The sequence below is a fragment of the Synchiropus splendidus genome, chromosome 10 (assembly GCF_027744825.2).
Source record: "Synchiropus splendidus isolate RoL2022-P1 chromosome 10, RoL_Sspl_1.0, whole genome shotgun sequence".
Lineage (NCBI taxonomy): Eukaryota > Metazoa > Chordata > Actinopteri > Syngnathiformes > Callionymidae > Synchiropus > Synchiropus splendidus.
Window position 1 is genome coordinate 21868548 of NC_071343.1, and position 16818 is coordinate 21885365.

General features: G+C 42.0%; 1 protein-coding gene across 1 annotated transcript in view; it reads right to left on the reverse strand.

Annotated features, from left to right (window-relative positions):
• Window positions 1-16818, reverse strand: part of LOC128766306 (polycystic kidney disease protein 1-like 2) — a 35256-nt gene that overhangs the window by 13083 nt on the left and 5355 nt on the right. The window contains exons 10-30 of the mRNA XM_053877827.1: window positions 15086-15204; window positions 14872-15019; window positions 14454-14628; window positions 14185-14311; window positions 13967-14111; window positions 12192-13445; window positions 11968-12110; window positions 11720-11890; window positions 10628-10765; window positions 10362-10508; window positions 10040-10164; window positions 8776-8893; window positions 7372-7503; window positions 6866-6979; window positions 6346-6460; window positions 6066-6256; window positions 5773-6003; window positions 5270-5371; window positions 2891-3069; window positions 2329-2475; window positions 1892-2091 (exon numbers count right to left, since the gene is read on the reverse strand). Of these exons, the coding sequence (XP_053733802.1) occupies window positions 1892-2091; window positions 2329-2475; window positions 2891-3069; window positions 5270-5371; window positions 5773-6003; window positions 6066-6256; window positions 6346-6460; window positions 6866-6979; window positions 7372-7503; window positions 8776-8893; window positions 10040-10164; window positions 10362-10508; window positions 10628-10765; window positions 11720-11890; window positions 11968-12110; window positions 12192-13445; window positions 13967-14111; window positions 14185-14311; window positions 14454-14628; window positions 14872-15019; window positions 15086-15204 (4221 nt within the window). The remainder of the gene's footprint in view (window positions 1-1891; window positions 2092-2328; window positions 2476-2890; window positions 3070-5269; window positions 5372-5772; window positions 6004-6065; window positions 6257-6345; window positions 6461-6865; window positions 6980-7371; window positions 7504-8775; window positions 8894-10039; window positions 10165-10361; window positions 10509-10627; window positions 10766-11719; window positions 11891-11967; window positions 12111-12191; window positions 13446-13966; window positions 14112-14184; window positions 14312-14453; window positions 14629-14871; window positions 15020-15085; window positions 15205-16818) is intronic.

Genomic DNA, 16818 nt, shown 5'->3' on the forward strand with positions numbered 1-16818 from the left:
CACACAGCCTGACGACCTCGTGTTCTGTGTTGAGTAGATAATCCTCTGTCCTTTGTCGCTGCAGAGTCCTTGTAACCTGGCCTGTCTTTGATCTCAGATTCAAATGTTGCCATTCCCGCAAGTACAACCGTTGTTTTCAAAACTAGATGCTGCTATGTTGTTTTTCAGCAGCCAACCGAATTACTGTGTTGTTTCCAAAACCTGTTAAGTCCTTCCAGCTGTCCAGCTGTCCAGCAGCTAACAGCGTGTCTGCTGGAGTCACGTGACACGTGCACAAAAAGACAAACACATTTGTCTGAAATCCATTCAGGTTCTGCTTCAGAATGCATTATAAGGCTTAAAAGTGATATATTCTCAGCCCTTGTGTGAGGCTAACTTGACTGTTGAGATTGTAATGTATGTGGAGTCCCTGATCCAGCTTGTCCGTGGCCCCTGTCTCACTATAGACTGAAACAATCTTGTAGCTGACACTGGTCGACTCGTAAATGAACTGTGTTGTTTGTACATTGACCAAATGTGACTGCTGTTCTGTGTGTCATTTAAGTTTGTTCCAGAATCACTGCTGTTTCCAGAGGGTTTCCATGTTCAAAAAAGTGCTTCTTCCCACTTCCTAACTCAAGGAGCACAAACAAATTGAGGCACATTTCACTGTAGTCAGTCGTAGAAAGAAGGACATCACGTTTTAAAACGTCTTTTTTTCATTGCCAAGAGCAAATTCACCTCATTAATTAGGCCAGCCAGTCAGCAATCAAATAATGATTCATTCATGACCCCTCACTCAGTCAGTCGTTGCTCTAGTTTTTGGAGATGTAAAACAAATTGATAGTACCTGTAAACACATTCACATTGGTTGGTAAGGTTCATGTGTTCCCGGTTCTTTGGGAGTTATTGCACTCACGCTCTCATGCTTCACTCTCAGATGTTACAGTTGTCAAAATGCAGCCTGACAAACAGCATTTCCCTTCGCAATGAAATAGGAAAACCAGGCAAAACCATGGTGGAACTTGACCTATCACCCACTTACCAATATCTCCTGTATCAAGTCTTGCTGAACCTTCTAAACCTGAAACCTTCTAATGTCTTAGATGACTAATGCAGAGTGGGAACAATGCAGATGGTCTGGGTCACTATAACACAATGAGTTTGAATATATTCGACTTTAACACTGAATACAAAACTCTTTTCTGGACTTTTAGATTAGTGGATATCTTCCATGAGAAGAGGACGAAGAGCTTCCACCAACCTCTGTTTTCATTGCCATCACTGGATTGACGTGTGAATAGTTCCATGTGTTCCTGTATGTCACTTGTGCTTTGACAGCATGCACGGTGTGGAACAACCCGCTTACTCAGGCCAAACACAGCAATTAAAAACTGGATAAGAACTTTTAACTGCTGTGACAATGTTCACCCTTATATTTAGAGGAATGACTGTATGAGCAAACATCTAGCTGTACCAGCCAAGGCTGATGCAATGAAAGTGAATGTCAGGCTTAGTATTTAGGAAACAGAACTGAAGATAATCTCAATTTTTACTGTAAACTATGATCTCTCACCAAAAAGCAACATCAAGAATACCCCATAAGCAAGGGATGATGCAGAACTGCTTCATTTTGGGTTGAGGTATGAATACCACAGCCAGGTGGAGGGGTTCAATGGCAGCTGCCACGCTGATCAACCAAAGGTGATCAGCCTATTTCACGAGCTACAAAAGGTTTTTCCTTGTGTGTTTACTGAGCAGATCCAACTCCATCGGTATCTGCATAGGAGATGGTTGCTTTTTCAGTAGCCTTTCAGTACATCCTCCATCATCACTGTGTGGTATGGATTTTTGTTTAAATGTCACTTGAACAGAGCATTGAACATATTCTCTTATTGACAGTGAACATTACCAAGGTCCAATGTCTGCTCAGCTGGGTCAGTTGGGATGCCATAAAACATGATGTTGGTCAACATGGTGCACAGCAGCAACGAGAAGCAGCAGGAGACTCTTTGAACACATGTGAAGGAGCTGCTGGGTGGTCCATTGATCACAGAGTACCAGAGATGGCCATCACAGAAGTCCTTTGTTGTCTTCATATAGAACAGGTTACTGCAGGACGGAAATAAACACACCATGTATTACTTTCACAGTCCCATTACTGTGGAGCAGCACAGGAGTGAGGCGCTTGATGCAATGTACTGTACATGTATATATAGTGCCTCAAACGGTCTTGTGCGTGATGTTGGAGAAACATTTTACTCCGTTGAAACACAGACATCAACACATGCAACAGGTCCCTACAGACAATATGTGATTTTAGGCTGCCACCCATCCTTTTATTTTCACCTGAACTTCTTCAAGTCAGCGTCTGTTGAAACCGGGAAGACTTTATCCAGACAACAGTCATCCATGTCAACGGCCAACCAGCTGTTGCACAAAAAATTCCACTTCTGCTGAGTCTGCAGATCTTGAACCACTACTTGACACACATACCTGCAAATATACAGTGACGAAGATTCTCAGATAACCACGTTAGATAGTTAGTGTCGCAGTGAAGGCCGTGTTGAGATCAGCGAATACAAAGACCAAGATCAAGATAGAGACTAAACAGAATGCAGAATTGAAAAGCATGAGCCTATTAGTCGTGTAGACACACACTTTGTGTCTCACTGATTCATAAATCAAGAACTGCAATGCTATCATTTGAACAAACTTGTTAGTTGTTCTGGTATTCAGTTTGGTCTCTGGCTTGACCTGTATGCGCTGGTCTCGACACAGTCTTTTTTTTTTTTATCTCAGTCATACTTTACAACAGTAGTTAGCATTTCAAAGTATGACTGAGGTGAAACAATCATGTATGTGTGTCATTATTTGAACTACTTCTATTCAAGTCACAAAATCTTCTTACCAGGCTGGATGTTTTCCTGAGTTGTTGTGCCACAGTCTGATGGCCTGCAAGTCTCCAAGGGAGAATGGAGTGGTGAGCAAAAACATATCCACCATCCCTCTGCCAAACAGTCTGAGCTTTGTATTGGCCAGGTGGTGAGGCTCGCTGCTTCCCTGGGAGCCCAACAGGCAGACAGTCACCTGGAAGGTGAAGGGAGGTTATTAGAAACGTTGAACAGGAGGAATGTTATTTGTCACAAACACAGTAAGTAAGTGAGTCATTTTCTAATTCATTTCTGTGCCAGGGAGCATGATACTGTAAAACCAAAATGAAATGGAAACCACATCAGCCGTTTTTATTTTTAAATATGTCACTTCTATAATGTTCCATCGAATCTAATCACAACCCTGTGATGAAGTTTCTCAGCTAAGGAATTTTAAACTCATGGCAGTCAATATATGTGTGTCTGTGCTGGCAAATACTGATTCAAGATTCTTTCTGTCTTCACTTACTGTATTGTTTGCTCATTCAGTTCCAGTATTAAGCTTAACTCCTTATCCAAATGTCAACAGTTGGCAGGTTGCAATATTACACATCAGAAAACACCAAGACATGCATGAACCACCCCTGTGTCTCATAATTCCAACCGTGTAAAATTGCTTAGCTCAAAGGCAGAAGGAGACTCTTTATAGTCAGGAAATCAGTCATGAGCCAAGTCACATCTATCCACAACCATGAGTTCATTCTATCAGTCACCAGTGTTTTCAGCTTTGTTAACAAGTCCACACTCAGGTGTTTTCGTGACTGGACGTGAATTGAACGCTTCTGCTGCAATTAAAGATGACAACAGCTTCCACACAATGAGCAGGAACTGTGTGGCAAGAGTTATTCACTTAGGCCGCATGAATCGTAGAGTTAAGTGTTAAAAAAAAAAGGCAATTTATTCTCATTTGAATGGTCCATGAAGAAGCAAAGTTATCTGGGATATTTTCACAGTCCCTCTTTACTGCATTCAAACAGGCCTCCAGTATCAATGACCTTTTAGGATTGAAAGAGAACAGAATAAAGATGAAATTTTAAATCAATATCTGCCCCGTAGTTACAATATTAATCTAACAAACTAGTTATTTTTATTCCAAAGTGCTGTGGTTTCTTAAATTGAGTATGGAAGATAGACAGCACTAGTAACATGACAGGTGTAATATGACTGAACCAATGAATGTGAAATGTCTGTCTGGATTTTGTTCCAGTTATACTCCTTGGTGCTATGTCGCCAGTTTGTTACATTAGTCCATTCACTTCTTAAAGACATGATTCGCAGTTATGACATTTCCGGTATCTTTTAATTGCCACTTGTTTGTTTTCTTTTTTCATTGGTATTTCATGAACAATTGTGATCCATTGAGGCCCCAGTGTGGTCATATATTTTGCCAGGCAAGCTTCCCCCGACTTTCATCTACTCTTCCTGGTCCATCATTGTGATGAGTCGCAGTTTTCCTTGTCAGGTGGTCGGCTGGTTTGCTTTGTTGAGTGAATAACCATCTGATTTATTTCTGAGTGCTGAAGAAGCAGAAGGTCACAGGTCAGGTTAGACAACTCTCTGGTTGGAGCGAACCTTCATCTTTCGGTGAGGAGTTTGTATATTCACCCTGTACATCCCTGGGTTTCCTCCCCCAGTACAAAAACACACAGAGGAGAAATGGTGACTCTAAATGGCCCATAACAGTGATGTTTGAATCTATACATGCCCTGTGATAGGCTGGCCCCGCCTCTCTCCAGGTCCATTCCTTCACGACTCCAGTAGGGAATAAAATGAATGAATGATGAAGATGAATGATATTGGACATAGCTTCAGTCTGGTTTGTTTAATTTGGTCCACTGCTCGTCATCTTAATTATTATTACTTTCTTCATTTAAGTAAAGTCTGACATTTTATCAATCTATTCCTTCATTTCGTTCATTGCATCCGCTTGTTTTTGAGTTTCATACATCATGTCAAACCTTTTCTTCATACAGGACATTTCACCGGTGATTTGGTCTGCTATGATCACTGTCTCTGTCTTCCCCCTGTTTTTCTGATGGCTTCTTTCTGTGACTAAGCAACTTCAACGACTGAGATGAGTGGGGATGCTTGTGCTCTATCTTATCCTGATCAACCTATTCCTTTCATACCACCCTCTGGCAGTCTTTTTTCCTGCTAACAAAGGCAAAACTTGTCTTCTGCAGTTTGGTCAGATGCATATACTGTTCCATGCTAGAACTAAAAAAAAAAATGACGCTTCTTCCTATTTGAACCAGTCTTGAGTACTGCTAGACTGTTTCAAAAAAAGAAAAGAAAACAAAGAAATGTATGATAAGTTACATACTCAATTTATGAGTCTTTAAGACTCGAAAACTCACCAAAGATGAAGTCGAGGCTCCTCTCCGAAGGCCGGTGCTGACACACAACAGGTAGCGATACTCATCCATGGGGTTGTTGTCATCCAGAACTGTCACTTTCACCTACAATGACGAGTTAAAATGAAAATATTTCATGTTAGTAATTTCAGTGAAGGAACACATGCCTACCCGTGATGACTAAACAAAGCTGTATTTCAGAGGTCATAAAATAATCCAAGTCAGATAAAAAACAACAACAACATAAAAACTAACAAACAAAAGAAACAAAAACAGCCACTTAATTTAAAAAAGTATTTATCTTTTTAATTTATTGAATTATATTCTGAAATCAGTTTAAAATCAGTTTGTTGCACTTTAGAGCTCTTAAGAACTGGACATTTGGTCACATGACTAGAGACTGATGTACATTTATGAGATGTATGAGTAAAGGTTGATTAAAAAAAAGAACGAAAGAAAACAGGAATAGATCAGTCACGTCTCGAGAGATTTAAATTCCATTCTACCTTGGCTTTGTCTCGAACGTCTTTCCATCTGGCCCATGCAAGCAGCAACAGATAGGCCAGAAAGAGCGCCCCGACGAAACAAACAACCACTGGGTTTTCACCAAAAGTTCCAAACAACTCTGCAGTGCGCGAGGGATCCACAAGGTTTGGGGTGACGAAGAAAGAACTTCCGAAGACTGTCAAGTGATTGCAAAAACACTGGACGACCTCATGTGACGTCTCCTGACCAACCTTGGAAATGGAAGGTCCCAATTATTTGGGGTGAAACGGAAAACGTGAATCTGCGTTCTCACCCTGCATCCATAATCATCCCAATCCAATAGTGATTCATTCCAAAATTTGCAGGACGCACCAAAGGTGCTGATGGATAAATTGCCTGTAATGTACTTGATTCCTGGTCCGACGATTGGCCGCACTAACAGGTAGTAGGTACCTGCCTTGCCCTTTAAGTCCTTGGGCTGCAGCAGCCAGCTGTATTTCTCTTCTGCAACACATCCAGAAGAAATAACTGACTCAGAAATACTTTCTAGTTGCCTGGATATTTCCATTTACTGGTGCAGATGATGACATTACCGATTGTGCGTCCTTGATGAGGCATCAGCGTAACTGCTAAATGTTTTTGCTCGGTTGGGTAGGTCGAATAGCCAAGGTAGAGCTTCAATGGCAGAGGATCCTCCGAGGGCACAATCTTTATCAAGAAGCAAGAAAGAGAAGCCCAGTTGCTGACAGTCTTGTTTGCATACTGTCTATATTTTCATTTGGTGGTATGTGGTGGCCTTGGTACTTGCTTTTTAAATACACAATTTGGCATTGAAGGTGACACCTTTTTTGAAGATTCTCTTTAGAATTCATTCACGTCACGACACGCCACAAATCACTCAGGAGATGACCGGTGAGGGTCTGTTTGTCTAAAATTGCTGCACTACTCTTTGACATTTGTCTGTCAATGTGTCAACATTCCCCAAGAGGAAGTGCTCTGTCATGCGTAAAGCAATAAAGCCATCATACTTGCTATAGATAATCATGAATGAATCTGTGTGTGTCAGTTAAATCAGATCAAATGAAGAGAATAAAATGAAAATGCCAGGCGAACCTTAATCACCAGTGAGGAGTCTTTCAGGGGAATGTTGATGATCGTTGTGCTGAAGTTTCGCAGATCCAACACAGTGACGTTTGCCGGTTCACCAAGCAGCCTTGGCAAGCGAATCTTGAAAAGTGAGCAGCATTTTACATTTATATTCATTATTATATTAGGGGCCCCACTAATGCATTCCTCCCATTTTAAATCATACAGCCCCAACACGTACACACATGTCACACGTCAACACACATCAGACCATTACACAAACGTTCCGTCTTTGCCGTGTAATTCTGCAGTGGAGATGATGGAAGTCACTGTGCTGCCTCCATCTCCTCCCGAGTCTACTGATGATGTCTGGTGTCATAGTGATGGTGTACAAGCCCAAGGAAACAAGCTCATTAAACAAAGCCACTGTAAGGGATTTAGCCCCCACTGATTCTGGCACAATACATGAGAGACATTTATTTGGACGTCTACAAAAGGCAACCAATTAGGTTTGGCAAGACTCAATGCCTCACCTCAATATCTTCCTTTAAGTCCCTCAGAGGAAGAACCGTTCCATTCTTTGTTGTCATTGTCAGGGATCCAATCACGCCACTGATGTTGCCTCTCTTGTTCCAGGAGAAAACATTTTTGCTGAAACTGAGGACCTGAGAAACAGAATAACGCATTACTTTGAACGTCAAGTTAGACTTAAGTACTGTACGCACAGACAGACCGACCTTATTGAAGAATGGAAATTACAGGGAAACAGCGACACACATGTGATCAAATAAATAAGCAAGCAAACAAGGCAATTATAAGCAGCACAGCATGCAAGAGTGACAGTGCCGCACTACAAAGCACTCACAGAGCGTTGCTGTAGAGATGGACGGCATGAGGAAGAAAGGGACTCTTATTTTTATAGTGCAGCCTTTAACAGTCTAATGCAGACCTTACGCCATTGTTTCTCGACTGAATAGAGGAGTGGGTGATGAGGCTTGTTCATAATGGGGAGCAGCTTGGTGATGGACCTGCTCTCCACTTCGGACCCATTAGTCTCTCACCCACCCCCAACTGGTAGAAGAACTCCAGCAACTAGCGAGACACTGTGAAAGATTAAGTCTGCTCATCCCCTACTTGTACGGGGCCAACGTTTGCCTCCTGCACCAGTGAGAACAGGCTGCCAAAAGCAGTTGCTCACCCATCCAAGTAGTGGAACTCAGATGTTATGATCATTTCCATGGACACAGGTGTCTAAAATCAAGCACCTATGCAGACTGGGTCTATACAAGCCCCGGTGAAAGAGGAAATCAACAGACTCCCCGGATGTGTCACTGTCAGCACCTCGGCAAACACAGATTTCATCACTAGAACTTCAAATGTTCAGCAACGAGTGAGGTACCAGCGACGCAAGTTTTCTTACATGCTTGTTTTGACTTTCTGTGTGTTTATTAAATAAATAAATTCAAAAGCACGTGCTATTGTAATGCAAATGAAAGTTAGGTTTCAAATACAAATGTTATGTAAAAACTGCATTCGTGAAAAAGAGCCCTTCCTAGAGGAGTATCAGCACTCTGTTTACAGTCTCAGTTTTATGGCTTGTATCCTGAACAGTAGGGTGAATGCTGTGCAGCCACAGGAGGATCAGTGACAGGCACAAACTCTGTGGCTCTGGCACCGTTTTCTGCGGAGAGTTAGCACAGCATCAAAGCCGCCATCGTCACCAAAAGTTCCCACTCTGCACCCCTTTTTCAAAAGGTGTCGGATTCAGATGGAAACAGCACCGGCACTGTGTAAATGAAGACTGAATCCGACACGAAGCAGAAATGGATTTAGCCCCTTATGTGTAAATGGCGCCTTATACATATGCAAACAACAACTTCAGATGAAAAATAATAGCTATGATTACAGGCTGGCCGAGTTTAGATTAGAGCTCTTACTTTTATGTTGACCGCTTCTCCATCGGGGGCGATGTTGGGCAGGTCCGGGAGAGAGAACCTAGCGCAGGAATTGTCAAGAAGATCTGCCGATAGTTTTTCTAGCTCACCTGCCTTCACTCTGTTGGGGATAAATAATTCCATTTCAAGCCTTTTGTGTTGGATAATTTGATGAATAATGCACATCAGAACCACCAACAGTGCACACACACACACACACACACACACGGAACATAATATTTCTATTAAAATTCATGGATAACAGCAATATTAATGTCAGTGTGAATCAACTGTGTCCATTGAACCGAATAGCTTGTCATTAACCATTTTAGAGCTTAAGGGCATTATCCAAATGAATAAAAATCATCACAAACATCTGTGAAAAAAAAACAAAAACTGAATTTCCAAAGTGGGCAAACCAGGTAGCATCTTTGCAAGCCTGAACCACACAGAAAAGCCTTGATCGATATGAAGTACAGTATGAGCTCGGAGTCACTGAAAGACAGCTGTACACTGATCCTTTAGGTCGAGGTCCTTCAAACCGGTCCTCAAAGGGCCAGGGGGGGTGAAGGTTTTTTGTTCCAACCAGGCAAGCACCTTTGGTTAAACCATCCATCTGAAGTCAGTCTGGTGCTGCTAGTTTCAGCCGACACCTGATTAACCTGCATGTGCTTGTATGGCTGGACTTGAATGTTTGAAGAGCACTGCTTTTGTTTTTCACTGAAACATTCCTCAGCTCCTTGCGTTGATTTGTGTGTTGACTGTGTGAGCTCAGCATAAAAGACGAGGGCAGTTTAAATAATAAGCACAGCATTTTTTCTGTCTGAGATATTTTGGTTGACAGCTGTGCAACTAAGTCTTCTGTGCCCGACCGCATCTTTCCTGTCATGTTGAGAGATTTTCCTGAAGCAAATCATTCCCCACTACCGTATATCAGACCTTTGCATGTGCTGAAACCCATGCCAATCCGTTTGTCAATGTAAAAGTACAAAAGGATATTTTCCTGTTGTGACAGCCAGTTGGACTGTCTCTCTAATGAGTGCCTCTGTCTGTGTGTTTGAAGTTGGAGGGAATCTGAAGCAAACATTTAAATAACACGCAGAAATCAAAGGAAGCAAGGTCTGCTTCAGTGTCAACTGTTGCTATAGCTGTTGCCTTGCAGAATATGACCCATTAAAAAACTGTCTGTTTCACTGTTTTTCCTTATCCAAGCGCTGTTCATCAACACGTTTTCAGTGTATTCTTGTGATTTGTACCTCAAACTTACCTATTGACCAACATACAGATGTGACCTTTCTTGATGACTAGGGGCCAACCATCCAACTCGTTCAACCCCAGTAATGCATTCTGGGTGTTGTTCAACGCATCAAAGAGGGTCTCAGTGACATGTTTCTGGAAAATGAAAAAGTATTTTAATCATACTGAGACATTCTATAAAGAAAATGTAGGAGTTATATCAGAAGTCATACATAAACACCATCAAGTCATCATGTACTTGAAATGAAAAAAAAAAGTCAACTTAGCTTGAGCCTCATCAAACTGAAAAACAAAATAAAATCCCTATTTCAGAGCATCGCAGAATCGCTCACACTTGGGGGGAATTCTGTCATGTTGCTAGCAACTTCCACCAGGGTCCCAGCTGCAATTTGCATTTGGCTCTTAAATTCTTCGTCTTTGTTTCCAGTCGTTTGAAGTAAAAACAAGCTCAGAGTTTTCAATGCCAAGGCAGCATCTTCCTGTGAAGATTTAATTTAAAAAAAAAAAATGGCAGAAAATGTTGAATCTGAACAGAGTTCACCTTGTGGAATTATATCAGCATCTGTTTGTTATATATTCCATTGTGCTCTGACATTACCTGCGCTTCAGTGCTGAGTTCATCTGCTCGCTGCACAACAGGATTAAGTGCCTTGGCAATCGCAGTGACTTCCTCAGGAGTCCAGCTTGGAGTTTTTGTGATGATATCAGCAATGAAGTCTAAGATCTGCTCCCGAAGCTGTTGAAACGACCAGATGCAAATAAATCGTTGTTGTCTGCAAAACTGTTGAATCATTATACTCAGTTTCCTGCTGACTCATTATCGTGACCAAGTGTTTTTTTTTTCCTTTTTTGAAATGGATTGTCACTCACCTATAGTTTTGCATCAAATGCATTGCCTTTTTAAGCTTATGTTAAGAGTTAGCATGATGCAAAGAATTAACTATGACTACTATAGCAGCTGACGACCAAGATGGTGTGTACTAGTCGATAATATATACATTATCTGTGAATTCAGGAGTGCTTCACTCATATAAAGGAATGATCACAGTCTCGAAGGCATGGTGGGAGTCTGCTGACATACATTGTGAATGGGTGATTTTCCTGTGGAAATGGACCATTCAGTGGACTGATAGCATCCATCCTGAGTGCAGCAACAAACTTAATTCACTGTACCCATGGTAGCAGGGTCTTTTGGAAAGCCTCATCACGTATTGAGCCATTCAGAGTTTGAAAACAGTGATGGGTGCACGCGTTGGCACCGGAAGTACGTTTCAGTACAGTTGTTTGACAAGATACATGTGAGGGCTACTGACAAAATATTGCAAATTTTATCTGCAAAAACTTGTGATTCCATCAGTGACATTTCATCCACCGTTAGTTTAACAGTTCTGACCGTCGACCACAAAACTACTAGGTATATTTAGCGCAGAAAATATTTGTCCTGCAAAGGACTTTTAATTATACATACATGCTGATGGAGAGACACTTCTGGTGCCAAAAAACACACCGATTTCTTGAGAATGTTGACTGTAGCTGCAAGTATAAGGATCGCATATTTCTTAAAACTCATTTACTCTTTATGTTGCAACTTTAACTTTATATAAAAGTAACGGTTCTTCTTCCTAACGTTACAGATTAATATTTGTATAACGCCTAACACTAATACCACAAAAAACAAAAAAAAACATACCTCCTCTCTGTCTGGTTTATTTTCGGCATCCATCTTGTCATTCAACATATTTGCTGCAATGAACAGGAGTCGAGCTGCAGTGTCATCTGGCAGCACACCTTGATGCCATAATTCGTCCAAGTGCTCCACAGTCTCTTTGAGTTTTTGAACACACAGGCTTGAGTCTGTCACCTGCAGCAGGAGAAAGGCGTTAATAGCAGCAAGGGACGCTTTTTTCAAGATGTTCCTAAAATGTCAGCAACTCAAACCTGTGGAGTGATCGTAGTTTTCACTTCGAAACAGTGAACTTTTGCTGTAACTGTGATGACGAGGTTGTAGTCGTCGATCCTGTTACCCACAGGAAGGTAAATGTTTTGCAAGTTATGGTCGGAACTACAGCGTTGCCGTTCATCTGGTACACAAATCAGAAACTGAAGCAAGTTTCCCATTTTTTGTTGTTGTCATGTGATGATGATGAGTTTTCTGTACGTACCTTTGATCCTAACACAATACTGACAGTCGGGACAGGGTGCTGCAGTCTCGCAGTTGATGCTGAAAGGCTCCAGTACACTCCCAACCATAGGATATGCACTGCACACAAGGGTGCCAGGACTTGTGGGGGTTGAGGCTGGTGGTGTAGGACTCGTGATTTGGGATGTAGGTGTAGGGGCAGGTGACAGCGGGGATACTGGTGTGGCTGCTGGGGTAAATGCAGATGGGTGAGCAGGTGTAGATTCCTGTGCAGGTGTGTCTGAAGCAGCTGGTGGAGATGGGGTTCCAGGTGCAGATGGGGGCACAGGTGTAGATTCCTGTGCAGGTGTGCCTGCAGGAGCTGGTGGAGATGGGGTTCCAGGTGCAGATGGGGGCACAGGTGTAGATTCCTGTGCAGGTGTGCCTGCAGGAGCTGGTGGAGATGGGGTTCCAGGTGCAGATGGGGGCACAGGTGTAGATTCCTGTGCAGGTGTGCCTGCAGGAGCTGGTGGAGATGGGGTTCCAGGTGCAGATGGGGGCACAGGTGTAGATTCCTGTGCAGGTGTGCCTGCAGGAGCTGGTGGAGATGGGGTTCCAGGTGCAGATGGAGGGCCAGGTGAAGAATCTGGTGTAGGCCTAGGTACAGGTGTGCCTGCAGAAGCAGGTGGAGATGACAGTCTAGGTACAGGTGGAAGGCCAGCTGTAGACGTAACTTTAGGCTTTGATGTTGTTGGAGTTCCACTATTTTGACCGTTGTTTGCGTTGTCTTCAGATGAGGATTTGGAGGAGCCAGATGAATTTGAAGATTGTAATGATTCGGACGATGTAGATGATGAACCGGACGATGACTTAGAGGATGAACCCGACGATGACTTAGATGATGAACCCGACGATGACTTAGATGATGAACCCGACGATGACTTAGATGATGAACCGGACGATGACTTAGATGATGAACCCGACGATGACTTAGATGATGAACCCGACGATGACTTAGATGACGATTTGGATGATGACTTAGATGACGATTTGGATGATGATTTAGGTGACTTGGATTTGGATGATGATTTAGATGATGATTTAGGTGACTTGGATTTGGATGATGATTTAGATGATGATTTAGGTGACTTGGATTTGGATGATGATTTAGATGATGATTTAGGTGACTTGGATTTGGATGATGATTTAGATGATGATTTAGCTGACTTGGATTTGGATGAGGAGGAGGACGATGGTTGCTCAATAGTTAATTTTTTATAACGCGGTTCATCCTCATCTTTGGGAGAAAAAAAAAGGTCCATTATTAGCCTCGATCATTTGTCTTCTTATGCTTTTACACATTTTTTACACTTGAGTTCCTCACCATGACCTGCATCAGTGAGGTTGACTCCTGATTCCCTGACCCAACTTTTCCCCATTGGAAAGGAATGGAGTAAAAAACATCACCACCACTTCACTGACTTCAGCTCCTCAATATTTTCACCTAGAGGCGCCATTAGACGGTTCAGATGTTGCCGCAAACCTTGCCAATAAATCTTCATTCAAATTATATTACAACTTTTTTCCACCCAATATTTGCCGAGCCGAGTGAAAGATTTAAAGAACTTTATGATTCAGCGATGACCGTGAGCTCAGCTTAAGACACACAGCCTTGCAGAAAAACATCGACTCTATACTTGACTTGCTACTACCTACTGCCATTGTCAATCGTACTGCGCTGTAATGCAACTCATCTGCTATGTGCAATGGCCAGCATAGTGTGGATGAGGAGGAGCAAAAAGACAAGTCTTCACATACCTGTAGTGACCACCACAACAATATCCTGGTTTTCACTCTGGGCCCAGGCAAGACTTTCCTCATTCACAAGGTACTCGCTGCCTCCTGCCTGACCATCTATTAGAGGCCTGGTGTTATTCTCTTCATGACATGGTCGTGTTGTAGTCTGGGAAGGGTAGAAGATGAAGTTCAGATACTACATCCCCTATACTGTGTTATTTCAGAGCTGTCATACGAACATTCCAATCATTCACGTCTCTTGGGTCTTCAATATACCAGGTGACTTCGGGGCAGTCACTCTCACAGGTCATCGTGATGTTAGCCAGAGTGATAGTTTTGCCGTCACAACCCTCCACACAAGTAAGACTGCGGGACAACAACAGCATCAATCACATGTTGGAAGAGACGATGATGAGAAATATCAGTACCAGATGAGAATCCAATTAATTGATGAAAATGCATTTAACCACTGCAATTTAAGCGTCACAATTCCAACAATGTCACGTACTTTACGGGCAAGACAACCGGGGGTGTGAGCGTGACACATATGGGCTCTGAATGCTCCAAAAGGTCATCCTTGTACTCGTTCAAATAATACATGAAGTAGTGAAAGGGCCGGGGCAGGCACTCGCGTGTGATCACGTGACTCTCCGTTTCCCACGGTCCCTCACATTTACAGGGATCTGTAAATGAAGACACGTTATGGTTAAACTATATTGATACGCTTCATTGAAATCTGGTGGCTTTGTTCATTTATTCACATTTAAAAACGGTACCAATGTAAGGACACTTTGCCTACTAGAGTGTTGCTGCAGTGGAATAAAAAAATGTCCAAGGGCTGCAAACATTTGTCTGTATTATTGCTGTCAATGAGCTGTGGTATGAAGAAGTGTGGCGCACAATGACAAAGTTGTTGATGTACTCACCGCAGGACCATCTGTATGTTCTGTCAGGCTTTCTGTGATATGCTGCGTCCAGTGAAAGTGTTATTTCGTGGTTTTTGTTGAACACTTCATTTGAAGGTTGAGCAAAGACGTCCATGACCTGTCGCTTGACTCTGGTGTGCTGTTCTGACTAAGAAATATAAACAGTCACAGGAAGGTCAAAGATAAGAGAGAGAGAAAAAAACTACAATCTTACCAAATAACTGGAGAAAAAGTCATTCATGTCGTTCATCGTCCAATTACAGCCAATGTGCTCCACCTCCACCACAGCGGATGAAAAAAGATTCCATGCTCTGATTGTTAGTTTTACTGATCCTGTTGACAAAGTGAGAATAAATGAAAGTTAAGGGTGTGCACTCATTGTAATGAAGGACTATATGAATTAGTTTGTCTTGATGAGGTTATTACATGGAGGAAACGTGACGCAACTTTAAAAAAATGTATTTTTGCTACATGCCAAAACCTGTATGAGGCACAATTAAAATACATTAGATTATATGTATTAATTTATAAAATGAAACTGTTTTAGTTCACAAAACAGGAGGAAGAATATGTAATTTCAACTTTTCCTCTTGGAGAAGAAATGTTTTTCTTTTTTTTTCCCCCAATACTGTTTGGAAACTTTCATGGCATCTCACCAAGAGCATCACGGTGAGATAAAAGGAAGAAAGGAGAAGACCACCGGCTGTGAATGTAAGATAAGAACATTTGTTTGTAGTCGGATGGGAAGTCATTGTTGCACCAGCCAAGGTGAGAAAAGATATCAGACACTGAAATGAAGACAAGAAAAACTCGAACATGACTAAATATATTGTATATGGAAACCGCTCACTCTATATTAAGACGATTCAGGAAGGTTATACAAATTTACTCACATAATTTACAGACCAATGTAAGAGGAAAGCAAGGTGACTAACTGACCACAGACAAGAAAGCATTTCTACTGTCTCATGTTGGGAATAAAAGACAGGCTTTTGCTCAAAAGATCATTAGGGACGCAGGAAGTGGGTGAGATGGGTTCCTGTTGGTGGTGTCAAGTCCTGCAAAGTCTTGAGAATCTGAATTTCTTCCATGAAAATGTAAGAATTTATTGTCAACAGTTCCTCCTCTCATTCTCATTATTATGCAGTGTCTCTCTTCACTTCTTCCACAACATGTCAGAGGAAGTGGGGTTTTATTTTGGCAGGATAAGATCTAGTTGCCCTGCCAGTGTAGTTCAGCAGACCTTCAGAGTCAAAGCTTTGGCAGGTTACAGCTTCTATTCACTGATGAAAAATACTGCTTAAAACATTACTTTGATGACTGACGTAGTGGCGCACCCTGTGTACACTAGCGGTGCTAATGTGAACAGATGACCTTGAAAGTTTCAGATGGAGAACTGTTGAAACAGACATGTTAAAGCTGTGTATTTCAGTGACTACAGCAATAACAAGATTTTCGTCTGCTCCTTCTGGCTCAAGGTACTGCCCCCGAAAATGTGTGTGTCATGTGTCTGTGGGAGGGTCAATGTAACTTTAGTTTTCTGTGCTATATTGCAGCTTGAATTACTGTCTATGTGTAGGACTTTTCTTGAAAAGCTACCTAGTTATCTAAAGCTAACTAGTCTAAGCCTGGGTTATGCTGTATTAGTTTTGTGTGATAATTGACATTTTTTGAGCACTTGAGTGATATAGCAGAACATATTAAATCATACTTGTTACGCATAAAAGAGATTTTTGTTTGCTAAAACATCCCTTGTTTACTGGAGTAAAATGAAGAAGACACGTCCACTTGCTCCAAATCTCAGCTCTGTGGTGAAGGACTTAATAATGAAAGTGAAGCACAGAGATTGTGTCTATGACAGTCATTGACCTGCATGGAGTTAAGGGAATTGCAGCACATGTCGAGTAGGAATGGAGGGCAGAACAACAAGCGCTGGGGTCCAGGAGA